Below are 19,739 nucleotides of genomic sequence, written 5' to 3' on the forward strand. Positions count from 1 at the left end.
TTCCATTGAATTGATTCCAACTCATAGCGACTCCCATTGGGTTTCCAAGGCAGTAAATCTTTACGGAAGTAGATTGCCCAGTCTTGCTTCCGTGTGGTTGGTAATAGGACACACAAATTCTTCATAAACTCTGCAAATGACTTAAATGTGTGACACCTAACCTCTAATGGACTATAGTATCACTGTAATTAGAAAAAGTGGAACATTACCAGGGTCTGGGACTGGGGAATTGTGTGATTTGAGGCTTTCAAATATTCAATAACCAGAACAGTGAATTGTACTGAGATGTTTCTATTCCAAATGTCACCAATGAAATCATTCATTATAACAGCATTTAGTGGACTCCCATGTTTTTGCTGATTCAAGCTTTGGTCATTTATGATAGCAAAGCATTTCTGTCTGCAAAAGCAAAACTGCATTTAGTTTGTTGGTGGCAGTGTGCTTGTGTGACAAAACCAGTCCCACAACTCAGCATAAACAGTAGCCCCAAACTTCTGAGCATGAAGAGACTTCTGCTTGTAGAATCATTGACTCACAGGATTTGAAAGGGTTCTAGTCAGTGACTTCATCCCTTCCTTGCTCTGCTGGCAGTTGAATATAAGTGTCTATTTCAAGATGATTATCTGTCACTGAACCTTACATTTTATGTGCCTTCAGGCAAATGGAGTCCTATGGGTTCATTCAGCAAGCAGTTGCTGAGTGCTGATTCTGGGCTGGGCACTCGTTTCTCTGCGAACATCTGGTTCTATCAACTGCATCACTGATAGTTTCCAACACGTGGCTTCAAAATGGTGACACAAAATGTTAGGAGATGACCATGGGAACACACCCCGCTTGCCTGCTCATGGCCTGGTGGCATCTCCTTTAAGAGACTTAAAACATAAGGCATGAAATAAAAGTAATTATGTATCAGTGGTTACTATGTGCAAGCATTTCCTTGTTTAGATTCGAATACACATAAGCCTCCATAGTCTCACTCTGTCTTGGTCTCTCTGTCTCTTGATTTTTGTCTTAAGATTTCCACTACAGTCATTTCTTTAGCTGCAGTTATATTTTCTTGGTCCAAGTTCTTGCAGGCCTTGATAATGTTTTCTGGTTCATAAACCTATTCTCCCACTTAAAGTAATCAGTGTCTGCCCCACTGGAGTGGAACCTTGTGACTGTGTCACTCTGTGGGTACATGCGTGTGCATGTTATGTTCAGGGTCATTACATCCCCTTTCTGGATACCTTTGAATATGCATCAAGACTTTTAAAGCACTTTGAACCTAAGATTCTATCCAGATGTAATGATGTATTACTTTTATTATTATTTTTTTTTCTAAACACAGATGTAGGTAGCTGATTTTTTTTTCCTACAGAATAAATCATATGCTCTGCACATCCCACTTGTAACATTCATCTGTGGCTATTTTAATATCATATGCTATAAAATCACTCATACATCTTACAAAACAGATGTGTCAAAGCTATACACTCCATGTGGTGAAACAACCAAAGAAATATTTGAGGTAGTAAGAGAGAGATATATTAAATTAATCTTGGGCAATATTTTTGCTGAAATGTTATTGACTGTAACTGTTATAGAATCAAGTCCTTCTCTAAAATGAAGAGGAGGAAAATGTAATTTTCAAAAATGATCTGAACTGTTTACGTGTCTTAACATTTTTAGATATGTGGTGAATTCCAGATATTAATCGCATGACTGTCCTTCTTTCTGGATCCCATGCACCTGTCTTGGTACATTGACTGTTCCGTGAAAACTCATTTCTCTGAGACATTGAATCAGTGAATGAATGAGCAAAATGATCAACTTAAAATCTCTCATCACAGGTGATTCTAGCACGGTAGTCAGGAACAATTTTCACTGTAACAAGATTTGCCCCGTTTATTTTCACCTTATTTTTTTCTAGATTTACATTGTCATAAAAACTCTTTAGATTTTCTAAGGTTAGCACTCCCTACAATCTTTGTGAGAAGGAAAAAAGTTACAAAATATTTTAACACCAGTATATGTTTGGTTTTTTATCACACATAATGGGAAGAAACTTTGAATAGCAAAATGACTTCAACATTAGGAGTGCCTGTTAAATTTAATGTAGAGTCCTGAATGTGGGTGGAAGCAGAGCCTCTCTGTGTCTTTTTTACCTCTGACGTGTTTTTCATTTTTCTTATTTCACTGAAGATGCTAATTATGCTAAGGAAACAAGACATAGATGTACCTGTGTATTTGGGTTTGTTTTTGGAAAGACTTGGAAGAAATCAGTACGTAGTACAATTGAACATAATTTATGGAAGAATTCAGGTTAACTTTGATGAATAAAGAAATAGAATTTTATCCTCTTTGCCTATAAATATTCTTCGCTGATATCGAAGCAGAAGAAATACTATTTACTATGATCTGCCATGGGTCAAGACTGAGCTAAGGTCTTTATATATGTATATATATGTGTGTGTGTGTATATATATGTACACACACACAACACATATATTTGTGATTTGGGTGAAAGTTTACAGAGCAAATTCAGTTTCCATTCAGTAGCTCACACACACTTTGTCTCATGACATTGACTATAATTTACCACAATGCACCAGCTCCCACTTCCTCCCCATAGTTACCCCCTCCTCGTGTCCTTCTCTCCCATGCAGTCCTGCCCCTAAACTGTCTCCCTGTGCATAAACAGCCCTTCTTTCTCCCATGATTGAGCTCTCCAAGGGGTGTACCTACCTAATGTAAATGTCCAGTCCATATGCCTGTCTTCTGTTTGTCTGGAGCCACAGGAGTGGGTTCAAGTCCAGACCTGAAGGGCAGCTAAGGGCCATAGTCTCAGTGGTTTCATCAGTGTCTATCAGACAAGCAAACCTGGTCCTTTTTTTTAAAATGATTTTGAGTTTTGTTCCACATTGTTCTCCCTCTCTATCCAGGATCTCCTACATAGATCCACCTCTGAGTGGTTGACAATGGTAGCTGAACACCATCTAGTTCTTCTGGTCTCATAGTCTTATAGGCTGAGGATCGCATGGTGTACCAGTCACTTGGACTAATTTTTTCCATGTGTCTTTGGTTTTCTTCATTCTTCTTTGCTCTGGATGAGGAGAGACCCATTGTTGCATCTAGACAGCTGCTTGCAAGCTTTTAAAATCCCAGTCACTACTTATCAAAGTAGGAAGTGGAACAGTGTTTTTGTGTAGTATGTTATGCCAATTGAACTTGATGTCCCTTGTGACCATAGTTCTGAGCCTATAGGTCCAACTAGTCACTCTCTTTAGGTAGCTGGCTGTGGCCAAGAAGTGACTACAAACTTGTCCCTTGTCATCTATACTATATACCTGGGAATTCTTGTAGAACATACAAATACACTTGTAGAAACACTGCCTGTCAACTTTCTACATGGTCATGGGCACACTCCCCCCTACATAGACATACCTAATAGTTCAGCCTGTCCACCCATCTATCCACTCGTATATCAGTGTTTGCCTTCACTGACAATGCAGTACTGGGACTTTACATATTTTGCCTCTAAACACTCAGATGGGCGGGCCAGTGTGATATTTGGCTTGGGAAGGTTAAGGTAAAGAGGTATAGAAGAAATGAGCGAGTCTTAACTCCAGGTCTATAAATCTAAAGCTCACATTCTTTACTCTTAAAGTACTACTTCTTCTAAGCTTTGGAACAAAAAGAACAGGCCAAGAGAGAATCTCTGTGCATATCAGGGTCTGAAAGCTATTTCTGAAGTACTAGATGCCTTGATACAAACCACTGTTCTCATTAGCTTCTCAGCAGGCCTTACTTGGACAGAGTTCATGCCCAAGAAGAGTTAGATCTTCATTCCCATATGACCCCCGTTAGTATCACCCAAAAGTTAGCATTTAACTGGAGACTAGCCATAAACCTAAGGTGAGGAATAATGGACCAGGACAGTAAGGCAAAGACTTAGATTCTAGGTGCTGCTATGTAGCTGAATAATTTTGTATAAATACTAAAATTGTAGTTCCTTCCTCAGGAAAATGGAGATGATATTAGTATCTTCCCAGTCAGTCTCATTGTTGTTGTTGTTATGTGCTGTCAAGTCAGACCTGACTCATAGCAACCCCTCCTTGGGTTTCCAAGGCAGTATCACTACAGAAGTAGATTGCCCAACCTTCCTTCTGAGGAGTGGCTGGTAGTTCGAACCACCAGACTTCTGGTTAGCAGTCAGGTGCCTTAGGCACTATGCTTCCAGAGCTCCTAGTCTGTCTCTCAGGGGTAGATTAATAGGCAGACCAGTTCTTCAGAGTTCCAAAGAACTGTATTTTTTGAAAAATCAATCACTCAGTTATTCAACAAGTATTTACTGAAGACTTATTAAATGCTAGGCACTGTGGTGGACAATGGAGGAGACAATGGTGAATAAGACAGATACAGTTTATGTCCCCATGAAATTACTGTTCTATTGGGGGATCTGGTCAGTTAGGGAATGACAAACAGTGCTCAAAGGGTTGAGGTAAGAAAAACCATTAATCTAATCCCAGAGGAAATTGGAATGACAGTAAAAAGTAGGCACTTGCAAGGCAAAGTTGTAGAAACAATGCTGGAAAAAGAAAGAACTTGGGTAGAGATTTGTGATAAAATTTAAGAGAATTATTGAGAGAGTGAACATTTAAAAAAAAAATTAAAACATGGAGAGATTTTCATGTGGCTCTTTAGTCAGCCAGGGAATCTGTGGGAATAGGAATCAGGAAGCTGAGGAGGGAAAAGAAATCCAAATTTAGTCTGGATGACTAAATTTTGGAAGACTTTGAGAAAGAATAAGCACAGAGGAAGTGCACACCACTTAAAAAGATTTGCCTTGCTGTATTTTGCCAAATGTGGTATCTGGAGGAGAACCTTGGTGTACAATGAAAATGCCAGGGACACTATTGTAAACAGGGAACTGGGATGTGGAATGAAGACTCTGTCTGGAATTCTGCGGGGTAGGAAGCCAGCCCGGGAAGACATGAGATGATACTAGATTCCCACCAAGAAATCCTAAGGAAGATGTTTCAGAAGCAAAGGCTTACAGGCTAGTCTTCAGGGTTGGTGGTCTGGAGACCAAGATCTCATGTGTCCAAAGTCTGGGGTTCATGTATGCTGGTGTGGCTGGGTAGGTTCTTTTGCTAAGCAGAGATGCAGATGAGTTGGCTTGCTGAAGATGTCACAAAGAGCAGAGTCAGCCTTTGTCTGGGAAGCTGTATCTTTGATATTCTGGTGAGCTGAAAAAGTAAAATGTAAACCTAGATTCCTGACTTTAAAGTTATGCTTTCTTACTGCAAAGATTCTTTCCCCTCTTTCTTAGGTGAAACTATTATGCTTCATGAAGATCAAAGTAGAATCAGTCAGTAGAGGACCTTGGTCAGATTTCAGGAGGCTGTCAAAAAAACATGATGTTTTTCTCCTTTTTCTTTTTATGCCATTTATGCCCAGTAACATTTGAGAAACAGATAATGTTATGTTTGTGCTCCAACTATGTGCCAAAATTGCATTTGTGACAATAGCTTGGGAACAATGAAGTCCAAATTTCTGAGGGAAACGAAATGTGTGTGTGTGTATGTGTATATACATATAGGAAAAAACCTAACTGGGGAAATCTTTCAGGAGAAAGTGAATTTTAAAATGTCTCTTCCCTCTGTCACTCCTCTCCCTCTTCTTCTAATGCCTTTTTCAGGTGAGCTGGACTATGTGACTATATTATTTGTCATCCACTTTTGAAAGTAAAGTTGAGCCTATTAACAATTATGCCAGTACAACAGGCATAAACCAGGATATAGGCTTACCCCTGGCTTAACTTCATATTCTCTGTGAGGACTGTACTGATGCCACCTCTTCTCCATCAACAACATTCATCATCCTCTGTGTTCCCATAACATTTTGTAGATATCTCTGATATAGTACATGTATATTGCATTTTAGCAATTGTGTCATGCTTGTCTCTTCTACTGGACAGTGGCCTCTTTAAGGGTAAGAGCTCTATCTTAATCATCTTAGGCCAATATCCCCATTCTGTAGCCCAATGCTTGGCACAAGGAAGGTACTCAATATTTGATGAGTGGGTGGTTATATGAATGAATACATTTGACAAGAAATAGGTGATAAGATTGCTGGAGAGGTGATTCCTAGTAGAGAGAAAGGGAATAACATAGCACAGAGTTGTCAACAACTTTTTGAGCAAAATGGTACCAAAAAAAAAAAAACCCACCACCACCACAACAAAAAGAAAACCCAGCCTTCTTGGGATAGAGTCATGTTGAGGAGTACTGAGAAATGAGGAGGATTGAAGGAGGTCCCAGAGTTGGCGGAGACTCCAGGTAGTCTAAGACTGTTGTTTGGTAACTGCTCTAAGGAGGGGTGTTACATGAAGAAAGATGACTGCCATTTTGTTGTTCCTTCAGTGGAATAGATTGGATACTAGGTTTGCATTCATGTTTGGAGGAATGTGTTTGGTAAGCATTAAAACCTGAATAATTTAGAGAATAGCTTCTCAAAGAATTTTGATACTTTTGCTTCCAGCTGAAACCAGGAAATTCAGAGGCAGCAAAAATGAAAACAAAGAAAACGTTAATGGAAATTTTGAGCCTAGAAAAGGTTTGGTTTGAGTTTTGAAGGAAAGTCTGGGTTGGTTAACTGCCCCAAGTACTACTGTTATGATTTGCTGGCTTTTTATTTGTTCTTCTGTTTCAATTATGTAATATAATCCTATTATGTTCTAAATCTTAGGGGTGGGTCCCTAAATTTGGCAGTTTAACCAAGGCTTCCACATTTATTGCACAGCTAAAGAAGACCAAATACCCAGAAGAGGCTTGTGCTATTACAGTGTTGGCTGCTTTGCCTCAAATCATCAGTTCTACTTGGGAGGGTCTCCCAAAGCATTTTCCAAAGGGTTTTCTCTGTTACATGCAGAGAATGGTAACACTTTAATTAAAGCAACATGTATACATAATTTAATAAGTGATTGCCAGAAGTGACTTCCTGTAGTAGAAATAATAGTGAAAACAAATATTTTGATTATCATTTAGGGAATTATGAATTGCCTAAACTGCAATCTCTGAATATTTTGGTCTTTAGAACCCCAATTTCCAAGAATCTACAGCAGTTATGATTTTAGCTTATCCAAAATGGGCAGAGCAAATTCTAGGCATTTATTTTGAGTGTGGAATGAAGGTTTGCATCCTAAATTCCCATCTCATCTTCCTCAAAGAGTAAGATCTCAGACTTTTTTTCCTAAGAAGAGATCTTTCCTTGTGAGTCTGAATCTGTATTCTTGGGTCTTACCTGAGTCCTTTGGTAACTGATGGCCTTTCCTCTTGTGTATTTAAAGGACCCCATTGAAGCCCACTTATTTTATCTATACATGTTCCTTTAAATTCTTACCCAAGGAGTCTTCCTCCGTGTGGCAAATCTGCTTACTTTAAATGCTCATCATTACTCACTTTTTATGCTGAAATGATGCATATTTAAGTTGCAGTTTGCAAATAATGACCAAAGAGAGCCTTCCTCTTAATTAAATCATTGGTTAATTTGATAAGCTTCAGGGGTCAAATGAATTAATTCTACAAAAAATCATGGCTTTCCATTCAGCTCAATCATTTCAAAATTCACTGTATAGTGTTTCCTTCCTTTATAGATTTTAAATTCTTTACAACTGAAAAAAACTTCAATATTAAATATGGCATTTATATTATAGTTTTGCTAACTCCAAGCCTTGACCCATGCTTAGGTGATCAGATAAACCAACAAAGGCTTAGGAAACCTAACTTGATTAAATTTAAGAGGAGGCACTGCATTATTAATAAGTAAGCAAGCAAATTTTGGACAACTTGACTCTCTCCTAATATTGCTTTAGCATTTGATGTGACATTTAATATGCATTTAATACAGTTTATCTTTTCTTTCCTAGAGCGACACCTCCTCTATGGACGACCTGCAGTGCTTTATCGGACTAGATATGATATCTTGTGTCATACTGACTTTGAAAGTGGATATAGCGAGATATTCTTCATGCCACTGTGGACATCATACACTGTTTCCAAACAGGTCATTGGGAAAATTGGGTTTTATATTCTTCATAATATGACATTCCTTGAAGTCATGCAATGATTCTTTGTATATTAGAATTCTATCTTAGGAAAGATTTTCATTTTTCCTGGCAAAGGAAACCCTATGTTGGCTCTATTGCAAGAGATTTTGAAGTAGACTATATTCAAAGTCCTAATAACTCTGTTTTAATATATTAAACACTGAAGAAAGCATACTCAGACTTTCAATTTCTTTTACTCTGCTTAAGTCTCTGACCAATAAGTAAAGAAGTCCCCAAGACTTGTTTGATTTTTAATAAAAGGTTTGTGTTAGGGTTTCGGTTTTGATGAAGATGACTAGGTAGGTTTATAGCAGGAATTAAATAAAAAATTATTTGATAGTTAATGCTGTATGGAGAATGAATTTGCTCTATAAACTTTCACCCAAATCACAGTAAAAATTAAATTAAAAAAAAAAAAATCAGATGATGTATTGCACTAGGCAAATCTGCCAAAAAAAAAAAAAAAAAATATATATATATATATATTATTTGACAGTTAAAATATATTTTTAATTTCTGAATACAAATGGAAAGAATGCTTTGACTGCCAAAAACAGTTTCTTGCTAATATATACCATGTGCACACAAACACATGCATGTTCTTAAGTGTGTATACACACACACGTTCAGTCTTTCTCTTTAGGAGATAGCTCATATGTCTAGATTAGGCTTTAATGTGTTAATTTTTAAACTGTGTTCCACAGAATCCTTTTCAGGATCTCAGCAGTTGGATTTCTGCTTTATATATTATTATTTTTGCTTAAGACTTTGATAAAAGTGTTCTGCTAAAAAATAAGAGGTTGAAAATTACTGGTTTACTGTATTTAAAACTGAGGACTTTTTAAGGAGTGAGAATCTGAGCTGTACAAAACTAGAGAAGTTTTGATATTGGCTGCAATTAAGATAGCAATATGGTGTCAGTCTGTGTATGTTGGTGTAGTGTTGTCTTTGAGCTGGCCTCACTGAGTACCTTTGCCTCCCCTTGCAGGCTGAGGTCTCTGCCATCCCCGAGCACCTGACCAGCTGCGTCCGGCCTGATGTCCGTGTTTCTCCGAGTTTCAGTCAGAACTGTTTGGCCTATAAAAACGATAAACAGATGTCCTATGGATTCCTCTTTCCCCCTTGTAAGTTACAGAGTATTAAGGTCTGGGGACTCCAAAGATACATTATTTTGTGGTATCTGAAGTGTGAGTGAGCCTAGGTAGCACAAATGGTTTGCCATTGGCTGCTAATCTGAAGGTTGGTGGTTCAAACCCATCCAATGGCTCTGCAGAGGAAGGGCTTGGTAAACAGCTTCTGTAATGATTGCTGTTGTCAGTTGTCATCAAGTCGATTCCAACTCACGATGACCCCATGTGTGCAGAGTAGAACTGCTCCATAGGCTTTTCAAGGCTGTGACCTTTTGAGAGTGGATTTCTAGGGCTAGAAGCCCTGCTTCTGTGTGGATTTGAACCACCAACTTTTAGGTTACTAGCCAAGTCTTTAACCAGTTGTGCCACCCAGGGATACCCCATAAATATTACAACCAAGCCAAACAAAACCTCCTGTGGATTAGTTCTTTGAAACACATAGGGTCACCAAGAGTCAGAATCAATTCAACAGTAATCAGTTTTTGGTTTCTCTTGGGAATGTTAAACTTGAGATTTCAGTGGCTCAGGTTTTCTTCAAGACATGGACAGTTAAGAGGTTGTAGGACTGGACTTCTCTGGAATCTTTCCAAAATTGGCCAGAAATGACCGGGTTTCAAAAATCCTTTTCTCCAAGGGAATTCTAAAGTGGATTAAACACCTCCTTTGCTCTAGTGTTTTCTGCCTCTGGTTCATTTTATGAATTTTATAAGTCAATTCTATGAAAGTCATCTTCCCAAAATATGGATCGAATAATGACATTCCTTAGCAGAATAACCTCCAGTGGACCATTATTGCCTAAACAATAAAGTCTAAACTACACCCTGGCACTCAGAAGTCTCCCTCATTTGGCTTTTATTGACTCTTATTCTTCTGTGTCTCTCTCCCCTCACTGAATGAGAATTTGAAAGTGAAAGAGTAAATCATTAAGTCATTAGTCCTTTAAATAATATTGGGGGAGTGATCTCTCAGGAAGAGGTGAAGCCCTTTCATTATCTCTGATTACCCAGATGACATTTTTTAAAGTCCAAGTTGCCCTAATGGCATCAAGAGGCCATCAGTTAGGAGACCCAAGAACTAGGAAGGAAGAAAAAAACATTGAAAAAATTATTTGCAACAGAGCTATTGAAGGAAAGAGATTGAATGGGGAGGGACAGTAGAAAATGCTTTGTAATGAAGGGAATAAAAGAATAGATTCATTCACTTCATTCTCTTTGGATCATTGTAGATGAGTGCTTGTTTATTGATGTAGATTTTTGTAAACGACGGGCACTATTTGTTTTCCAAATGTTTAGATCTGAGCTCTTCGCCAGAAGCTAAATATGATGCATTCCTTGTAACCAATATGGTTCCAATGTATCCTGCTTTCAAACGTAAGTCCAATATTTACCCAATAAACTGTGATTTAAGAAAATAAATATTTCTAAATTTACCACTTTTCTACCTCTGTATTAATTTTAATAATAACCATAGTATCTTTTACGTGTTTAGCCTTTACAATTTTTGAAGACTTTCCATGTAAATTCTCTACTGTTGATCCACAATACACATTTGGGTGGGAGGCAGCACAGGTAGTTTATCCCTTATTTATTATTAAGAAATGGAAGTCCCAAAAGTTGACCCAGGACATAAATGGAAGGAGCTGAATGATAACTGTATTTTCCTTCTACTCTTGTGTTCTTTTTATTTCTGTGCTCATTATTTTGATGGTTATAAAGATTCTTCTCTGTTTAGAAGTCGATGAACATTGAACAGTAGCTAGTCTCATTTATTGAAGGTTACAGAAAAAGCCACCAGCACTTCTCTATTTTGGGGTGGTGATATATTCTGAATGTTGACCCTGATACTCACAGAAACTTAAAAGGTCTTCTGAATGTCAGAGTATTAAATTCAGGTGGTTTAGGGCTGTGCAAATTATTGTGTTAGTTTCATTGAACATTTATAATTGCTTTATGTGTGTCATAAATATTTGTGGATGATAGTGGTACTATGAATTGTATAGGCCCAGTGAGCCCTGGCTCTAGCTTATGACCACTGGCTTTGTGATCGTAGAAATGCCAGTTCACCTTTCATTTGTAAAATTAAGAGGTTTGATTCCATGCCATCTAAGGCTTATGAGGATTTAGGACTTAATTTTCTAGTTGCCAAAGGAATCTATCGATCAGTCATTTCTTCTTTCCTTCCCTCCCTCCCTCCCTCCCTTCCCTTCCTCCTCACTTTCTCCCTCCCTCCCTTCCTTCTTTCCTTCCATCCATCCATCCATCTTTGTATCTCCCAAGTATTCAAAGAGAGAGAAAGCATTAAGTAGTAATTTACTTCTTTTTAGTTCATTTACAGTGGGTAGACCCGTATGCTTATGAGAAAAGTAGAAGGAAGCATGTCAACCTAATCCCACTCAGCACAGGAGGATTGGGCTGTGTTACAGATTCTCTGGGCTGAAGAAAGTCTTAAAATAAGAATGAGTGATAGCAGTGTCACCTGTATTGGCACACCTTCTTAGCCTGACATTGGTGAAATGACCCACAAGGTTTATTTGATGTTTCAGTTAATAAATGAAGCTTTATTCAAAAGAATTCCTTGCTTATGAGTGAAAATTAAATGATGCTTTGAGAAGGTGTGGTGTGTTCGCAGACCAAAATGAGAAACCCAGGTGGATATCACAGTATTCCACGGGATGCTGCTTCATTTAATTTCTACAAATCAGGGTTTATTTATTGGATTTCTTTATTCTTTATGGATGTGCTTTAGGCCAAGCAGTAATAAAGGAAACACACGGTACCACCCTGAGGTTGGCATGGCAAAAGGCCTTTCACACAGAGCTTGCTGTTCTTCACTAGGCAATGGCTTTTTCATATGCCACATTTCTGCGGGTTTGACCTTTTGACTGTTCTCATTGTTATTTCTTTCCCTCGCTGCTTCTCTCTCTCTCTCTCTCTCTCTCTCTATGCTTAAGTTAACATTTGAACTTCTCTCCTATTAGCATCCTTCTTTCTTCACTGCAAATAATTATCCAAGGTATTTTGGCTGTGGTGGGTTGCTCTGCCATTTTCACTTAGAGTAGAACATCTGAAAGTATAAAGAGCAGTTGAAGAGCTATGAGAAAAATGGCCAAATGCTTTTTAATAAGGGAGAGATAAGAACTGATGTCAGCCTGCCACTCACATCCTCCCCATAGAATAGAGCACGGTGAGTTGATTCTGACTCTTCGGAACCAACTCATTGTTTGCCTGATCTCTTCTGTTATTCCCGTCATCTGCCTTTCTGCTCCTTCTTCTGTTCTGCCCCTCTCATTTCCTCTGACTGGCCATTATTTACATTGGAGCTAGGGTGGAAGTCTTCTTTAGGGAGTGACGTTGCAACTGAGAAATGAATAATGAGGAACAACCAGACAGGCACAGGTCAGGGAATCCATTTTTCAAGCAAAGGGGAGAGAAAATGAACAAGTTTGCAAGTTTGAGGGGCATGAAGAAATCCATGTAACTGGAGCACTGTGGATGAAGGGGAAGGTAGGAAATAGAGTCATGGAGGTGGTGGTCAGGGGCCACAGTGGGCAGTTAGGGTTTCTTCAAACTACAGTGAGAACTCATGTGCAGTGTTAGAAATTGGTGTGTATGTGTATGTGTGAGAGATGGTATGATTTATGGTGCAAAAGTTCTTTCTGGCTACTGTTAGAAGAATGGGCAATAAGAAAGTAAGAGTTTCTCAGAAGAAGCCCAGGAAATAGCCTTTTTTTTTTTCGGTTGTTTAGTGAAGAGAAGGTAGTGACTTAGACCAGGTGGAAGCAGTGAAAATGGCGATACGTCGTCATATTTGGGATGAGTGGTGTGTGGCACTGGCAAGACTTGTTCACATAGGTATGAAATAAAGAGGAGTCGGCGGTGACTCCTGAATTCCTACTTGAATAGCTGGTTGAACACCAGTGCTACTGACTCTAATGGAGAAGCCTGAAGTTGGAACAGGACTTGGAAGGAAACATCAATAATTCTGTATGGAAAAGGTTTGACATGACTAATCATAGGTAGATTATGGAAAGGATGATTGGGTAACATGTCTGGAGCTGTATAGAAAGATCACGGCTAGAGACATAAATTTGACATCATGAGATCGTGTAGAGATAGATGACCTTTGTATTTTTCAGTTTCTCAGGAGCACCATACTTTCTCTCTTGCACATACTGTTCCCTGTAGCATGAACGTCCTGTCTTCATCTTTTTGTCTGCAAATGCCCACTTACTTATCCTTCAGCTCTCAGCTCTATGGCCACTTGATCTGGGAATCTTTCCTTGATTTTCTGGCTACAATTTTCTCATAGTTCCATGTCTTTCTCTTTGCTGGCTCACAAATGGCACACTCAGAGGTCATGTTTTAGGATGGATTGCCCCCTGAATTACAGCATCTCTCCTGTCTCTGACTTGTGGCATTAGGCTTGCAGAACACAGAGAGAGGAATTGGCCAAAGGAGTTTTGTTCATGAAGAATTGATTTTGTCTTGCACAGGAGTTTGGAATTATTTCCAAAGGGTATTGGTAAAGAAATATGCTTCAGAAAGAAATGGAGTTAATGTGATAAGTGGACCAATTTTTGACTACGACTATGATGGCTTACATGACACACAGGACAAAATCAAACAGTAAGCTTTTTCATTTTTACTTGGTGCATGTTTTTTAATTCTAAGATCTCATTCAACAATGTCACTGTCACAGGTACTGGGGTAGGACTTCAACATATCTTTTTTGGGGGACACAATTTGATTCATAACAACCTCTTAGCTAGAACCAAGCCATTTAATGCATATTTGACAAATATTGGTTGATTATATTGACTGACTTTCAAAGTTCAGTTTGTACTGTAGTGTTTGTGAAAATTGGTTTTGAACATTAAAAATTTAATAGATTTATCTTTATTCCTCAACATCAAGCAAGGTACATGTTTATTGGAGGAAAAAAAAAAAAAGATCTCACTCAAAGCCACTTTTCTAGAATATCTTCCCCAGATATTTATCTAGAAAAGAACTGATGCCCCTTAAGTATTTTGCTCTTAGAATCTTCTTGTGAGTTTTTCAGTTCTTTTAGACCTTTAATTCAAATGTAACAATTGTGGTTGCAACGGAAAATGGCTTTGCAGTAATAAATGAATATACATTTCCATTCCACAAAAGAAAATGTATCAAAAGATTAAAAAAAAATCTAAGTCATTTATTTTTGCACAATTCTTTAGTAACAAGGTGATGATTTCTGCTTATCTCCATTATCTAAAGAATCCCTTAGATTTTTCTAAACACAGTGCATCTCGATAGGAAATTGCATGTGAACATTGATTGACTCCATTAGTCAGCAAGTGTAGAGGACCTGCTATGTTTCAACCTTAATCTTTGGTGCTGTTGAGGATATAGAAAGATAACACATCTCTTTGCTCACAAGGAACTCACAGTCTGATAGAGAAGACGAGCAGATACACACCAAATTCAGAATAAATCATCATTTAATTCTGTTCATGTATGAAGCATTCAGAAAGCAGCACACAATATAAGAAAGAGTTTAATTGTGACTTGCAGATAATAAGAGAACAAAATTCTAATTGTTTGCTACGGATAATTAATACAATAGAAGTTGACGTCTTACTTGCTTTCTATTTATTCACAGAGAAATTTGATCTTAATTGTACATTTATTTTGTGGCTGATCACTGTTCTTGTTATGACCCAGAATGAAGTTATTAGTTTAATCATAATTTCAGTACTTGGAAAATGATTACAATTAAGTTAAGAGAAAACCTGGCAAGGAATTGTGAATTTTTTTAGTTCTCTCTAGTGGAAAAGACTTTTATACCTCTAGGCTCATTACAGGGAGCTCTGGTAGCATAGTGCCTAAGGCACTTGACTGCTAACCAGAAGGCTGGTGGTTCAAACCCACCAGCCACTCCTTGGAAGGAAGGTGGGGCAATCTACTTCCGTAGTGATACTGCCTTGGAAACCCTAGGAGGGGTCGCTATGAGTTGGGTCTGACTCGATGGCACATAACAACAACAACAACAACAACAGGCTCATTACAAGGAGCCCTAGTGGTGCGATGGTTAAAGCTCTTGGCTACAAACCAGAAGATTGGTGATTGGAACCTACTAGCTCTTCTGTGGGAGAAAAGACCTGGTGATCGGTTTGTACCCATAAAGATTTTAACCTAGGAGACCTTATGGGGCAGTTCTACTCTGTCCTATAGAGTTACTATGGTCATAATTGACAGGATGGCACACATCAACAACAGGCTCATCACTGACACTCAGTACTTAGTATTTCCTTTGGTAAATTAGTTCTCCACACCAAGTTCAGGATCCCATGGTGGCTTTAAACACCTCCTTTGCTCTAGTGTTTTCTGCCTCTGGTTCATTTTATGAATTTTTTAAGTCATTCTATGAAAGTCATCTTCCCAGAACATGGATCGAATAATGACATTCCTTAGCAGAATAACCTCCAGTGGACCATTATTGCCTAAACAATAAAGTCTAAACTACACCCTGGCACTCAGAAGTCTCCCTAATTTGGCTTTTGTTGACTCTTCTAATTTTATGTTCTGCTACATTGATCTACTCATCATTTCCAGCTTCCAAGTCTTGGATCAGGCTTTTTTCTCTACCTGAATGTTTTTCTCACTCTGCTAGGCTAAGGGACAGAGGGATCCCAGGCAGAGAAACCATTATGTTCAGAGATACAGAGGCAGGCTAGTACTCAGAAATGAAAAATGACCCAGCTGAGTGGGAAGTAATTTTAATGACTTGAGTAGTATTCATTGGTCACAATTTTAAAAAGAAAGTCCATGTTGATTTTAATTTTATTTTCCCTTCCTGTTCCAGGTTTGTGGAAGGCAGTTCCATTCCCATTCCAACTCACTACTACAGCATTGTCACCAGCTGTCTGGATTTTACCCAGCCTGCTGACAAGTGTGATGGCCCCCTCTCTGTCTCTTCATTCATCCTTCCTCACCGCCCCGACAATGAAGAGAGCTGCAATGTGAGTCCATAGAGAGGGTTCTTTAGGATTTGCTTACGTAATTCATCTTTGTTTTTATTTAAATTTCTATGGTTAACTAGTTATGTTCAACATAGTTATGTTTTAGTGTTCAATTTTGAACAGTGATAAATTGTTCAAAGTTTTAAGTTTTGCACAATGTCCACACCCTCTGAAAAAAGAAAGTGAAATGTAGGAAGTTGCAACGTTTTGATAATTGTTGAGACTAGGTCAAGAGTTCATGGGAGTTCATAATATTATTCTCTCAAATTGTGTAGATCTTTGGAAATGTCCAACACCCTCCCCCCAACACACACACTCACTCATGAGAATATATAGCTGACAAATCAAGTTTTCTTTTGCTACTAGTTGTGAGGGCAGATGTAACAGTCTCCCCATTTTCACATAACATAGGTGATTCCTGATGCATTTATGCTGATGTGAAGACAGGTGGAGGCATTATGGCTTGATGAAAAAGCCCCAGGCAGGAAGATAGGATACATGCTGTGTGCCTCTGGCCCAGTATTAATTCTACAACCAGGGACGAGTCACATGGCTCTCTGGGATCTTTATTGTGATGCAAAGTCTATGTTCCAAGGTTGGTTTAGAAATAATAGTCTCTCTGTGTTTGTTTCATGTAATGGGAGGACTGTTAGTGAACAAAACCAAAAACTAAAGCAAATCCACTGCCATTGAGTTTATTCTCATAGCAGCCCTATAAGATAGAGTAGAACTGATCCATAGAGATCCTATAGGGCAGAGTGGAACTTTCTCCTATAGGATAGAATTTCCAAAGCTGTGAATTTTTACAGAAGCAGACTGCCTCATCTTTGTCCCGTGGAGTGGCTGGTGGGTTCAAACTGCCAACCCCTTGGTTAGCAGTCTAGTGCTTTAACCATAGTGCCACCAGAGCTCCTGTTAATGCATAAGCACTATTCAGATTCCTAAATTGTATAAGGTACTCTGGGAGGACCAAGGATGTTTAGACAGTCATTACTCCTAGGCAGTCTACAGTACAGGTACAGAAGCTGCTATACTTTAGGACAAAGAGCAATAAGAATCACTTCAACAGATTATCAACTTCATGGGCAGCATGGCTTTCGGGCGATGGCTTCAATTGTGGGTGAAGATTAGGGCTATAAATATTCAAAGCAAAATAAGAGATCCAGGAAAAAAGGAAATTTGTAATATGATGAATAATACTCTTAGATTTGCAGAATATTAGAAATGAGGCCAATAGTAGGATATATGCATTCGAAAGTTTCTTGGGGCCCAATAATAACTACTACTACTACTACTGCAAATGAAATGAACAAATCACTTCCCCCAGAAAGAAATAGCAAAAGACAGATTTTCTTTTTTTCCTAAATTCCTATGATCCCAGCTGGCTATTTTTCAATTGGGAAAAACCTTTTTATCCTGTGTCCACACTCCGAATGGCATTTACAGAGATAAAATTGAACTGACCATTGAAAAATCAAATAAATGAGCTAAATATGAAAGTCCTCCCAAAATTCAGCTTAATGCTTACTCATCTTACTTGGAGGGGGTTCTGACCTGCTTGGAGACCTCCTACGTCGTTAATTATATGGTCACACTGAACGTTGGTCAATATCGTTGTGGGCAGAGTTATATTTAGGTTTGTCCTTTGCTGTGAATTGCAGAGATATTGGTTAAGTTGGAATAGAAGGGTGGGGTATGGAGGGCTGAAATCCTTACTTCCCTGGGCTGCAAAGCAATGTCTTCCTATTTCTTCGTTTTGTCTGGATGGCCAGGCATCAGTTTCCTGAACCAACACCCTCATGGCCCGGATTTAGCACTGGCACAAGCTCTACAGCTCCTGTCCAGGTCTGTGTGGGTTAGAGCTTTCCGAGAAAACCCATTGCAGGTTCTTGGGCTTTGGTGGATAGTTCAGTGAGGCCACTAGTGGTAAAGGATTGGGTAAGGGCACGCCTGTCTAAGTGCTCTACACTGTGGGACACACAGCGACCCTTCAACTAGCGGAAAGACTGTTGGAAGCCAGTGTAATCCTGGGGGGTGTTTGGGAGTGGAATTATTTGTAAAGTCCCTTCTGCCTCATGTCTATTAATGAAGGTGGTCATTTTTACATAATTCATAGGACTCTCAGATGACGTTCTTTCCTTCAACTTCCCTCAAAAGTAAAAGGAGATATTCTTAGGATGCAAAAGAATACTCTGTGTGGATTACTTTTTTAATTTCAAGTTAAACCTGATATAGATTGTTTAATGTGGGACATCTGAATGCCTTTCATTGGGAATTTGTGCCAATCAGAGACTTCCTGACAGATAGCTAAGACAGAAGATTTCCTTCCTTCCTTCCTTGATGTTTCTCTACTTTACATTTTTTCTCCTTCTCCACTCTTCTCCTTTTTCCTTCCTCCCTTCCCTTGTAATCTCCATGCCTGAGTAAGCATTGTTATCCTTTTGTTCTGGTGAAGGAACTGAGGCCTAAAGAGGTCAAGTAGCTTGACCAGGGCCATATAGACAAGAAGAATTAAGCCAAGAGCTGCAATTCCGATGAGGCTTCTTAAGCCCCAAAGCCCTAGGTGGATCGATGGAGCTGTTTCAAGCCAAACTTATTACTCATCAATTAGTTCACTCCAATCTAATAGATGATGGAGTTAATGGAGTGGATTCTTCTGAATGACAAGGAATGCACATATGTAGTTTTGTGCATTCGACACAAACTCTTCACTTTGCTTGGGAGACAGAGGAGCATTCTAAATCGCTTTTGCTCTGTGCCCAGCTGTACAATTTGACAACCAGGGTGGGGTGGGGGGCACTCAATTCTCTAGGGCCTTTGGTTTTTTGGTTTTCCTAATTTTGATTTATGTTCTGAGAACCTATTGAGTCAAATGCCCTCTTATACCACAAGTCTCATTTATTTGGTACAGCTAATTGCTGCTGGAAATGTTTACAGCCCAGGGCATGTATCTGTGGCTCATTATTACTGGAAGGCAATAGACTGGCAAGAAGACAACAAGAGAGTAACATATCTGGCTCGGTGTCCAGGAGTTCGTAGAGGTCACTGGTGGACTTGGCGCACATTGATCGTTGGAGAATTCCTCTGGAAAATTCTGACTCTGAATGTTTTCTGTTTCCATTGCAGAACTCAGAGGATGAGTCGAAATGGGTTGAAGAACTCATAAAAATGCACACAGCTCGGGTGCGGGACATTGAACATCTTACCAGTCTGGATTTCTTCCGAAAGACCAGCCGCAGCTATCCAGAAATTCTGGCACTAAAGACATACCTGCATACATATGAAAGCGAGATTTAACTTTCTGATCATCTGCAGTGCAGTCTTATTATCAACTGGTGTATATTTTTTATATGTTTTTGTATTTATTAATTTGAAACCAGGACATTAAAAAAAAATGTTAGTATTTTAATCCTGTACCAAATCTGACATATTACGCCTGAATGACTCCACTGTTGTTCGCTAATGCTTGATTTAATAGTCTTGTGTTCTGAGTAGAGCTTGTGATAAATACTGCAGCTTG

The 19,739-nt window shown here is 38.8% G+C and overlaps 1 protein-coding gene across 1 annotated transcript in view; it reads left to right on the top strand.

Moving 5' to 3' along the window:
- The window catches only part of ENPP2 (ectonucleotide pyrophosphatase/phosphodiesterase 2), a 95,824-nt gene extending 76,308 nt beyond the window's left edge, over positions 1 to 19,516 (top strand). The window contains exons 21-27 of the mRNA XM_042781790.1: positions 6,526 to 6,600; positions 7,913 to 8,049; positions 9,081 to 9,216; positions 10,515 to 10,592; positions 13,715 to 13,847; positions 16,063 to 16,219; positions 19,346 to 19,516. Of these exons, the coding sequence (XP_042637724.1) occupies positions 6,526 to 6,600; positions 7,913 to 8,049; positions 9,081 to 9,216; positions 10,515 to 10,592; positions 13,715 to 13,847; positions 16,063 to 16,219; positions 19,346 to 19,516 (887 nt within the window). The remainder of the gene's footprint in view (positions 1 to 6,525; positions 6,601 to 7,912; positions 8,050 to 9,080; positions 9,217 to 10,514; positions 10,593 to 13,714; positions 13,848 to 16,062; positions 16,220 to 19,345) is intronic.
- Positions 19,517 to 19,739: the final 223 nt, after the last annotated feature.

This window comes from Orycteropus afer, unplaced genomic scaffold (genome assembly GCF_000298275.1).
Source record: "Orycteropus afer afer isolate SDZICR_OR568_19922 unplaced genomic scaffold, OryAfe1.0 scaffold00173, whole genome shotgun sequence".
NCBI classification, from domain to species: Eukaryota; Metazoa; Chordata; class Mammalia; order Tubulidentata; family Orycteropodidae; genus Orycteropus; species Orycteropus afer.